The following is a 12,004-nucleotide window of genomic DNA, read 5'->3' as shown; positions in this document are numbered from 1 at the left end:
GAGCGGGGTGTCAGTTTAGGCACCTGGCGGATCCAGACTTTGTCGCAAAGATGCAGTGCCTAGACTGACATCTGTGATGTCAGCAGAGAGCGGACTTCAGCCCGCTCTGTGCTAAAAACGGGTCAAAGGAGTACAGAATGAACTGCACTCCTGTGATCCATAGAAGTACAGCCAAACGAGCTTTGGCTATACTTATCCTTTAACAACAAGCTGGCTGTTAAGGAGTGGGCGAGAAGCCGGCCGCCATGTCCTTAACAACCGATGACTTTGAGGTCGCCACCCCTTAGTTATTTAAGAACTGTCAGACAGCGGGGCCAGCGACAGGTACTAAGCCCCTTTCTTTTTTTGGGTCGCAACAGTGTTCATCGTGATTGACGCTTGATCTACACCGGGGGGGGGGGGGGGGCATTGTTTTTGTTTTTTTGTTAATAAAGTAATTGTCAAAACTGTCTCTGTGTTTTTATTAATTTTTGACACTTTTTTTTGTGAATGAGTAGGGGGAAAATGTACCCCATACTTCACAAAGGGGGGGGGGTCTAGGAGCCCCCTTGTTAAAAGGGGCTTCCAGATTCCGATAAACCCCCCGCCTGCAGACCCCCACAACCACCAACCAGGGTTGTGGGGAAGAGGCCCTAGTCCCCATCAACAAAGCACAATCTCCCATGTTGAGGGCATGTGGCCTGGTATGGTTCAGGAGGGGATGGGGGGCTCGCTCACCTCTCCTTTTGTGGCCTGCCAGGCTGCATGCTTGGATAATGGTCTGGATTTTGAGGGGAACCCCCACACCATTTTTTTTTTACATTTTGGCGTGCTGTTCCCCTCAAAATCAATACCAGACCTAAGGTTTTGGTATAGATTTTTGGGGGACCCCAAGCTGTTTTTTTTTTGTTTTCATTTTGGCGTGGGGTTCCCATACTGGACCCTAAAGACCCGGTATGGGTTGCTGGGAGGGGGCCTCCCACGCAGTTTTTTTCTCAATTCATGTATAAAACTAAAGACATGCCATTTAGAAGCGTTCCCATAGAAGGCAATGAGCCTGAAACTCGCATCTGACCACATCACAGTGCTCAGAAATCGCACAGGACTCTTTTTAAATTCCCACTGTGACTGCATCACAGATATGTTTACCAGCTCCATAGACAGCCAGTTTGGTTCACATGTCATGGGAATCGGATGCGGTTCAAAACGTATCCAATTCTCATATAAGTGAACTGAGCCTAAATGCACTGTAAATGCCATAGGCGCATTTACAGTGTGTTTACAGAGCGCTTAGGGTGTGTTTCAATAGATTGAAGTAAATTTGTGAATTAAGGCAGTTGCAAAGCGTCAGTGCATGCCAAACTCTGCAGGCAGCATTATTTTTGTCTCACTGCTACACAAGGCTATGCTGACGCTGCAGTGTGAACACCTCCATCCGCTCCATACGACCCAATCACCTATTTGCAATGCCTGTGTGAAAGAGCCCTTATGGTGGAGTGGGCTGCAAGGGTGCTTGTGATGAAAGGAAATAAAGGACTAAATGGAACTGATGAGAACAGAATGAATGTCCCAAAAACAGAAAGTTAAAAAAAATAAATATATGGCCAGCTTAACTCACAAGCTAAGAACAGATATCCATCACATGACATAACTCAGAAAAATAGCTCATTAAGAATACATTATATTACATTTTTTTAAAGGTGCCCCATAGCCACTATAAAGAGTCAAATGTCCTTTATCTGTAAGGACAGAACAGATGTAAAACTGATTGGTCACTGTGGGGCAACACAGAACACTTCTTACTCTGCAGAAATGAAAGTGACACCAATCACTGCTATCTGCACACTGGTTGTCCACAGAGCAGACCTTTATTTCCAGTACCTAATTCCTATATACACACAACTGCTGATAAGGGTGCAGCTATGAGGAAATTGATTTAAAAGGAAGAGGCTAATGTCACAGAAACTAAAGAGGAACTGCAGTCTGCTCACATAATTTGTAATAAAAACATCTTTGCCATTCTGAAGCTTCCCTCCAACCACTTTGCATATTAGTGTATATATACTGTGATTTTGTACTTTCCAAATATGCTGCAGAAATCTCCCTCCACTGAGTCTGAATCATTTTAACTGTGGACAGCTGAAACTGCTGCCTGTTCACTTCCTGGATTTACACAGACACACACAGAGGCACACCTCCAGCTCTGCAGCTCTCATTGGCCCTCTTATGACTCATCCCCCCCCCTCCTTTCCTAGCAAACTCTCATGAGTGGGAGAGAGAGAGCTGTTCATGATGTCATAATCCTAGGCATTTTACCAGACAAGACACAGGAAGTGGGCTGTATAAGGTATTTACTGGCAGGAAAAAAATGTTTTACTATCCAAAGTTAAAACAACAACAAGGGCAGAAGATTTAATAGGTGGAAAGATGAAAAATGACTGAAGTTCCGCTTTAAGGAAGGAAGGGACCACAATATGTATGTACAGCGGAAATCTTCCTAGGCCTTTTGCAGCGTCTCTTGCATCTCTACTTTTATTCCACTGCAATCAAATCTGGAGGGGAAACTGATTGGAGTCAGGGAGGGAGGCAAGCTGTAAGAGGGGGGGGGGTCATTTTGTCTGCAAAAGATTTCTAGGGGGTCTAACTGGAATTCTTCTGTCAGAATGTCTTGTGGACTGTACATCAGGTAACATGAACCCCTGTACTCTGTCTGCTTTTACTGGTAAAAGACCCTGTAATATCCAAGAACTTTTTCATCTAGGTTCTAACATGTAATCTATAAAAGAGTATTAATGATCACATAGCTGCTGAAAGTACTGCCTTTTATCTGGGCAATTCAACTTTATGCACTGTTGCAACATCTCTCTATGAACCTTAATGGAATCTATAGAAGTATCCATCCTTTCTGATCTTTTGTTTTACCATTGCTCTAATGTGGAAATCGTTAATCTTTTTATGACCAGAGTTTTTTGAAGCTTAGATGCCTGGACAAAGCTAATCAGTGTTGTTATGTGTCAATTAAAGTAATGTCACCAGCACACCAGGATCTCCAAAATGGGTCCAAAACTGTAATCAGCGATCACATAATTACAGCAGAAAGCTAATATTGCATTGGAAGTTTTGAACTAGTTATGTGTCAATTAACATGACAATATCTTTAAATATTTTTAGGATTGACGAGGGGTCAACACACACAGTTACACATTCCCAGTTTTCTTCTGCAAGTTTAATAATGTTCATACAGCAAAGGACATTTTACATTGGACTTATAAAATTGTATTGTGGTCAGAAATGGGTTAAACTATATTGATATGATGATAAGAAACACACCAAGAGGTCCATTTATAAAACATTCATTGGCCAAATTTTAGAAGCATTTGGACAAGCTGAACACAATTTTCCCTTATTTTTTCTAATAGAATAATTCCAGTATCATCAGCTCCATGTAGTGCCTACAATGCAGTATATTCTTTTCTTTCGGTATTTCAGAAAACTATACTGCATTTTTGCCACTAGATGGAGTGATTAAAGAAATAAATCTATTCAAAAACATTCAAATGTTTTATAAAAAGACTTCCAATTGTTCTAATGCTATGTCAAATAAATAGACGTTATAGAAATTCCCTTTTATCTTTAAAGCCATTGATAATAATCATCAGCAATGTACCTGCTTGGAGTTGGTCAGATACAGCTTTGCAGCCAAGTTGATGATCTGGAGTTTCACAATATCTTCCTCATTAGTGAAAGTTTTGGCCATCTTCCTTAGCACATCAGGAGCAATTTTAGGGACATGTTCACAGTACTCCCCAATAAGCCACAGGATACTGGCTCGCGCCATAGGCACCTACAAACAAACAGAATCAGAGGATAATAAGTGATCAGAGGACAGTAATTAAAGTGGCTGTAAACCTCAGACATGAAATATGAACAAAGCATATCCCTCTATAGTGTGTACGTGTCCCAATCCAGAGTACCGAGTGTCATTTCAGTCTGCTGCCTCGTTCCTCTGCTGTCAGCATGAGTCACTTCTGATGAGTTTTCCTGACACCATAAGAAAAATGGTGACAGGGGAGGGACCTCTAGCAGTGACAGCCTCAGCTCTGTTCCTGTGTGCTGTTTAGATGGGTGTGTGTACCTTCCCTCCAATCAGCTCTCAGAACTCTCCTCGCTGCTTTTCAGAGCTGAGAGATCCTGTGTAAATTTTGCACTTAATGGATGTACAACTTATGTAGGAGGATTTGTTTTATCCCTGTGCATCACCTGAGGCCAGTCACTTCACTCGGTATATGTAAGGGTTTACAACCACTTAAAGATGTGTACAAGTAACTACAGGAAAGGTGGCTATAAAAATGTACCATCAAAGAGAAAGTTCCTCTAAAACAGCAAGCATTTGATTTGTTATAGGTGTTGTCACCACATGACAAGATGTGAAGTCCCTTGTTATAGAGTGACAACACTTGGCCACTGTCTCCCAGCTGTGTTCCTGCTTTGCCACCCTGGTCATCACCATCAGGAAACACACAATGAGAAATGCTATGCAGCCATTGTTGGACTGCATGTATGTAAACAGAAAGCTACTGTAATAAGGGTGCAGGAGATCAGCAGCACTGAAATATAACTATGAGTGAAAATACATATTTTAATATAAACGAAAAAAAAAAATGCACGCATTTATGATACAAAGTGTTCTAGCAAATTAAATTTCATTCAGTTAGCATTTACAGCTATTTAAACATATTTTTATATGTGTACAAAAGGGCAGTGGAAGTAGGAAAGTTGCTGGAGGGTAAAGTGTGGCAATCAAAGAGTTGTCGGAGGACAGAGTGTGAGTGCTGGTACTCTGTTGAAGAACATGGGAGTTTATTTTTTCTGAAACTGGAGAGTGCAAAATCTGGGGGAGCTCTGCATGGAATCCAATCATTTTTCAGATTTTATTGTCAAAGATTAATTGAACAAGCTGAAGTTAAAAGCTAATTGGCTACCACGCACAGGTGAACCAGATTTTCAGGCGCTTAGCCATCTCTGTCAACTGAACCAGATTTTGCACTCTCCGGTTTTAGTAAATCAACTCCATGGCGTAGGGGTTAAGGATCTGTTTGAGGACAGGGTGTAAGGGTTGGAGAGTTGTTGGAGGACAAAGTTTTGAGGTAGGTGACTTGCTAAAAAACAAATTGTAGCAGTAGGAGAGTTGTTGGAGGACAGATTGTGGATATGGAGGGGATTTTGGAAGACAGTGTGGAGGTTGGAGAATTGTTAAATGACAAAGTGTAGGAGTTGGAGTGCTGTTGAAGGACAGTGTGAGGGTTGGAGAGTTGTAGGAGGACAATTTGTGGGAGTTGAAGAGCTACTGGAGGAAAAAGTGGTGAGGTAGGAGAGTTGTTGGAAGACAATTTGTGGGAGTAGAAGAGTTGTGGGAAGACAGATTGTGGGGCTTTTGGAAGACAGGATTTGGGGGTTGGAGAGTTGTTAAATGACACAATATAGGGGTTGGTGAGCTGTTGGAGGACAACCTGAGGGTTGGAGAGTTGTAGGAAGACAATTTGTGGGAGTAGAAGAGATGTCAGAGGAAAAAGTGGTAAAATGGGAGAGTTGTGGATTGACAGACTGTGAAAGTCGGAGGGCTGTTACAGGACAGAATGTGAGGGTTGGAGAATTGCTGCAGGACAGAGTGGTGAGGTAGGTGAGTTGTTGGAGGACAGATTGTGGAGAGATGTTTGAAGAACAGAGTGGTGAAGTGGGAGAGTAGAGTGGTGAAGTAGGGGGGCTTTTGGGAGACAGTGTAGGGGCTGGATAGCTGTTGGAGGACAGAGTGTGAGGGCTGGAGAGTTGTAGAAGGAAAATATGTGGAAGTAGAAGAGTTGTTGGAGGACAAATTGGTGAAGTAGGAAAGTTGTTGGTGGACAGAGAGCAGAAGTAGGAGGGCTGTTAGTAGACAGAATGTGGGGGTTGGAGAGTTGTTGGAAGAGTATGGGAGTAGAATAGTTGTTAGGAGACAAGGATGAGGAGTGTGGGTGTTAAAGAGCTCTTAAAGGACACATTTTCAGTGTTGGAGGACAAAGAGTAGGGTTTGGGGAGTAGCTGAAGGTCTAAGTGTGGGTGTATGGAGACAGCTCAGCTCAAGGAGGAGACCAGAGTTTATGTACCCTAGATGACAAATCTTAAAGATTTCCCTTTAAATATATGTGTTTTCAAAGCCCAGTCACTGTTTAAAAATCAGTAAATCCATATACTGTGCATTACATAAAATTACTACGAAGTAAGAGAAGTAATGTCTCTGAACATGTATTTTTACAATTTTGAATGTAGACTGTACACAATTTCCTGACAGAATTGGAAGAAATCATAAACTGACTTTCCATGTCTGCTCTGTGAATCTTACATACCTGAATATTATCTGTAAGCTTAGCCATGTGTTTGATAATCTCACTATGCTGTGCCGGCTGCATTTGTAGCAGTTTCTTGATAACTACGACTGATTCGGCTACCACAAGCTCTGCAATAGAAATAAAAAGAGACCATAGAGCAAAACATGTAAAACCTACACTAGATGGTTGATTTGCTAAAGTAATTTTTACACAGACTTTTGCTCCTTTTAATACCTTATCAGGGTTATTATCAGTAACATGTACTGGCGGTTCCCGGGTTACCAACATCAGACTTACAAACGACTCCTTCTTAAAAACGGAGGGAGACAACAAAAAGTGAGAGGAAATCTACCCCTAGGAAGGGAAATTCACTCCTGTAAGAGATATCATGGAAAATGGTGTCTCCACTGGAGCTTTATCACCAATCCTTGTTTCCACAACAACTCAAATTTTCAAAATCCAATTGTCATAGGGACAGAAAGTGAGGTGAAATCTTCTGAACGTGGCACAGACAGCAAAACCTTACAGGGGTGTTAACCCTTCCCTATGCTACCCAAAACGTACCTGTTCTGACTTACAAACAAATTCAACTTAAGAACAAAGTTCTTGTTTGTAACTCGGGGACCGCCTGTACTCTACTATACCCTATGGTGCTCTGACTACAATAAAGTGAAATATTCTCTTTGGGACCCTCATCTTTGAGCTGGAAGAAGAGAGTTAGAGATTATTAAAACGTTTTATTAATGACTTGAGTAAGATGTCAGTACTGGGAAATAAGCATTACGGTGATACTTAAAGGTTGCAAGCTGAGTCGCTTTTTCCAGGAAGAAATTTTACTAGGAAAAATGTACTTGTATACATTTGTGTTGGAATTTCTTGATCTAAAATACCTAGAGACACTAAATAATATCGCTTTTCAACAATGATTCCATACACATCTACTACTAATAGCCCTGTAATCTATTTTTCATGAAATCCTTTCTTACTGTGTTTTTCTGCCTCCTTGTAACATCCTCTGTGAGCTTCTGAACCTCTCTTTTTCCTGCTCATTTCCTTTAGGGCACTTTCACACTGAGGCAGTGGGGGCAGTAGCGGTAAAGTGTTGCTAATTTTAGTGGCGCATTACCATTGTTTAAGCGGCGCTTTGACTGCAGGGTGGTTTAGGAGCTGTGTATACACCGCTCCCGCACCGCCACAAAGATGCTGCTTGCAGGACTTTTTTTCTCCACTCGGAGAAAAAAGCACTCGGGCTTTCACACTGGAGTGACAGGAGAGGCGTGTTACAGGCACTTTGCAGGCGCTATTTTTAGTGCTAAAACGCCTGTAAAGCACCTCAGTGTGAAAGTGGTCTTAGTCTGGAATGAGCAGTGTACTAATTAGTTGCAGTCATGTGCACTGCTCTGTTGACACTACAAATCCCATAGTCCATAGTACATCTCAAGAGTGAGCAAGAGAGAGTGGCTACACTCTTATATACAGTGAGACCATAGAGAATGAACATAGCCACCCTCTAATAGAAAGTCAGATCACAGCAGCAAAAAAGAAAAGGATTTTGGAGATTTGGAGGAGTAGAAGGAACTTTTTGAATAAAGAATACATACTTGAATAGAATTTCTTTTAAAAAACAAAGATTAGCATCACTTTAATTCATGGCTATGCACGGTAGTGAATCAGACTTTCAGCAAATATTCTCTGCAGGTAAATCTTCCAGGTACATGTGTTTTGAATGACAGAGATTGATTCCCCGCCTGAGAACATCTGGTGAAAGTCACATTCATTGCTTTATTATTATTATTATTATTATTATTAAACAGGATTTATATAGGGCCGACAGTTTACGCAGCACTGTACAACATTAGGGAGGACAGTACAATTACAATACAATTCAATACAGGAGGAATCAGAGAGCCCTGCTCGTTAGAGCTTACAATCTAGGAGGAAGGGTCAAGTTATACAAAAGGGTAATAGCTGTGGGGGATGAGCTAATAGAGAAAATAGTGCAGTTGTTAGATGGAGGCAGGATAGGCTTCTCTGAAGAAGAAAGTTTTCAGGGATCGTCTAAAAGTGGATATATTTGGAGACAGTCTGACAGATCGGGGTAGGGTATTCCAGAGGATGGGTGAGGCTCGGGAGAAGTCCTGGAGGCGGACATGGGAGGAGGTAATGAGGGAGCTAGAAAGCAGGAGGTCTTGGGAGGAACGGAGAGGGCGATTGGGTTGGTATTTTGAGACGAGGCTAGTGATGTAGCTGGTGGCAGAGTTGTGGATGGCTTTGTAACTTATTGTTAGTATTTTGAATTTAATTCGTTGGGCGAGTGGCAGCCAATGGAGGGATTGGCAGACAGGGGTAGCAGACACTGTGTGCTTTGTAAGGTGGACGAGTCTGGCAGCAGCATTCATGATGGACTGAAGGGGGGATAGTCTATTTAAAGGTAAGCCAAAGAGGAGGGAGTTGCAGTAGTCAAGGTGAGAGATAACCAGGGAGTGAATCAGGAGCTTTGTGGTTTCATTGGTTAGAAAGGGACGTAGTTTAGAGATGTTGCGGAGGTTGAGGTGGCAAGCTTTGGAAAGTGATTGGATGTGGGGCCGAAAGGAGAGTGCAGAATCCAGGGGACGGGTGGATGGTTGTGCCATTGCTCTTGACAGAGAAGTCAGGGAAGAGGCACGTGGGGGAGGAAATATTATAAGCTCGGTTTTGGACAAGTTGAGTTTGAGGAAGTGATGTGACATCCATACAGATATGTCGGTTAGTAAGTTAGTGATGCGGGGGGAGACTGATGGAGTGAGTTGGGGGGTGGAGAGATAGATTTGTGTGTCGTCAGCGTAGAAATTATATTGAAAGCCATGAGAGGCTATTAGCTGACCCAGGGAAGAGGTGTAGATTGAAAATAAAAGAGGTCCAAGAACAGAACCTTGGGGGACCCCGATGGAGAAGGGAAGAGGAGTGGAGGAAGTAGAATTGTAAGTGACACTGAAGGTGCGTTGGGATAGGTAGGATGAGAGCCACTGAAGAGCACAGTCACGGAGACCGAGGGAGTAAAATTTTTAAAAATAGACCCCTAAGGGTTACTGAATTCAAATTCATGGCGGTCCAGCAAGTAAAGTTTTCTTCCAGCAGAGGTCCGAATCTCCGTGCGCTATGGCTCAGATGCTTCACATCAAAGAAGATCCTACAGAATCCGACCCAGAGAGTCAGATGCCTGCTCCCCTGCTGCAAGCTGTACTACCTACTACCAGCTCCTACCTGAATCTACAGCAACTGATCAGAATTCATCCTGCTATAGTCAGACCAGTGCAAGATGGACTTTGATTGATTGCTGCACCTAAAAGCTAGCACTTAAGAATAAGAACCTTTTACTGAACAATAACCACTTATCATTTGGGACAAAAACATATTTCTTACAGTCGATTAGCATAATCAATTTTCCTTTTATCTTACCATCCCGGTTTGAGAGAAGTTGAACAAGTCCATTGAGGCAGGTGTCTCGAACTTTACCAATATTAGTGGCACATCGACCAATAGCCTGTATCGTTGCAGCCACAAAATCTTTGTCCATACTGCGGATGTATGTCTGCAATATTAAAAGGGTGAAAATAATCAAGATATATGAACCTCAGAGCTAATTACAGAACTGCCACTCTTTATCTGCACAGGCGGTGTACACATGTTTATGTTAAGCCGGCCATACATGGATCAAGATTCGTCCGGTTCAGCGGGGACTGACTGAATTTCAATCCATACACAAGTCACACAGGCCTCTATAATTCTCCCAAGTGTTCCTTCACGGAAGTCACATACCTTGTTTGTTCACTTTGTATCCATGCTTGGTTCACACCTGTACTGATCTTGTTACTTGTTCAGTTTTGTTCTGGCTCCACGTTCTACCTTGACTGCTCACACTAAAACCACACTTGGAAGAAACTTACCTGTGATGACATACCTCTACTTCAATCCTGTATCCTTGGGTCTTATACCATAGAATGCCATGCTTTCCACAAGATTCTTACAGTGACATTTTCTTATTGCATGATAGCTAACCACAGCACATTAGTATTGTGGAATTGTGAAATATCAAGGGCCTTAACAACGCCAACAAAAATAGGCAATATTTACAACCCTCCAACAATTGTCTCTGTCTGTGATTTGTCTGCAAGGAACCCATCTAAACAGACACAACCCCCCTCCCTAAAAGACAAAATATAAGACCCAATACATGCCACATACTCTGGGTGTAAATGTCCTAATTTCCTCACAATTTGTGTTTTCCTGTAGCCAAGTCCAAGTAAAATTGACAATGTGTTATGTATATTTGCAAATAAATACATACCTCTATCATACTCCACAGAAGTTGTGAAATGGCTAGAGCAATATATGGAGAACAAACCTGGGATCCCTATATTGGTGTTTGGAGAGAGAATCGCTCAATGGATCAGCAATACTCGCTTTTTCTGTCCAAAATGTCTTGGTAAGCTGACTCTTTAAGAGTTCCCTTCATTGAAACTAAGGGGCCAAGCCCAACCCCTGAAAAACAATCCCACACCATAATTCTCCCTCTACTGAATGATTTGGACCAGTGTTCAAAGCAAGGTCCATAAAGACATGGGTGAGCGAGTTTGGGTGGAGGAACTAAACTGGCCTGCACAGTCAAAAGTCCTGACCTGAACCTGAACCTGAACACCTTTGGGATGAACTAGAGTAGAGACTGTAGCATACCAAGACATTTTGGACAATTTCATGCTCCCAACTTTGTGGGAACAGTTTGGGCATGGCCCCTTCCTGTTTCAACATGACTATATAAATAAATGCCATAAAGACATGGATGAGCGAGTTTTGGGTGGAGGAACTTGACTGGCCTACACAGAGTCTTGACCTCAACCAAATAGAACACCTTTGGGATGAATTAGAACAGAGACTGCAAGTCAGGCCTTCTCGACAAACATCAGTGCCTGACCTCACAAATGCACTTTAGGAAGAATAGTCAAACATTCCCATAGACACACTCCTAAACCTTTTGGACAGTCTTCCCAGAGGAGTTAAAGCTGTTATAACTGCATAAGGTGGGCCAACTCAAAATATTGAACCCGTCGGACTAATGCCCCGTACACACGGTCAGATTTTCCGACGGAAAATGTGTGATAGGACCTTGTTGTCGGAAATTCCGACCGTGTGTAGGCTCCATCACACATTTTCCATCAGATTTTCCGACACACAAAGTTTGAGAGCAGGCTATAAAATTTTCCGACAACAAAATCCGTTGTCGGAATTTCCGATTGTGTGTACACAAATCCGACGCACAAAGTGCCACGCATGCTCAGAATAAATAAAGAGATGAAAGCTATTGGCTACTGCCCTGTTTAGAGTCCCGACATACGTGTTTTACGTCACCGCGTTCAGAACGATCGGATTTTCCGACAACTTTGTGTGACCGTGTGTATGCAAGACAAGTTTGAGCCAACATACAAGTTTGAGCCAACATCCGTCGGAAAAAATCCTAGGATTTTGTTGTCGGAATGTCCGATCAAGGTCCGACCGTGTGTACGGGGCATAAGACTGGGATGCCATTAAAGTTCATGTGCGTGTAAAGGCCACTACTTTTGGTAATATAGTCTAAATTTTCGAACTGAGGATAATTTGCATCCTTGTAAAAAACAGTAGATTGT

The 12,004-nt window shown here is 42.4% G+C and overlaps 1 protein-coding gene across 14 annotated transcripts in view; it reads right to left on the bottom strand.

The window, feature by feature from the left end:
• Positions 1-12,004, bottom strand: part of AP3B2 (adaptor related protein complex 3 subunit beta 2) — a 128,647-nt gene that overhangs the window by 39,945 nt on the left and 76,698 nt on the right. For all 14 annotated transcript variants that reach the window (XM_073618954.1, XM_073618955.1, XM_073618957.1 and 11 more), the window contains exons 13-15: positions 9,783-9,915; positions 6,363-6,472; positions 3,647-3,823 (exon numbers count right to left, since the gene is read on the bottom strand). In XM_073618954.1, the coding sequence (XP_073475055.1) occupies positions 3,647-3,823; positions 6,363-6,472; positions 9,783-9,915 (420 nt within the window). The remainder of the gene's footprint in view (positions 1-3,646; positions 3,824-6,362; positions 6,473-9,782; positions 9,916-12,004) is intronic.

This window comes from Aquarana catesbeiana, linkage group LG03 (genome assembly GCF_042186555.1).
Source record: "Aquarana catesbeiana isolate 2022-GZ linkage group LG03, ASM4218655v1, whole genome shotgun sequence".
Taxonomy (NCBI): domain Eukaryota; kingdom Metazoa; phylum Chordata; class Amphibia; order Anura; family Ranidae; genus Aquarana; species Aquarana catesbeiana.
The sequence above is the reverse complement of the archived record's forward strand: the minus strand, read 5'-3'. Positions and strand labels throughout refer to the sequence as shown.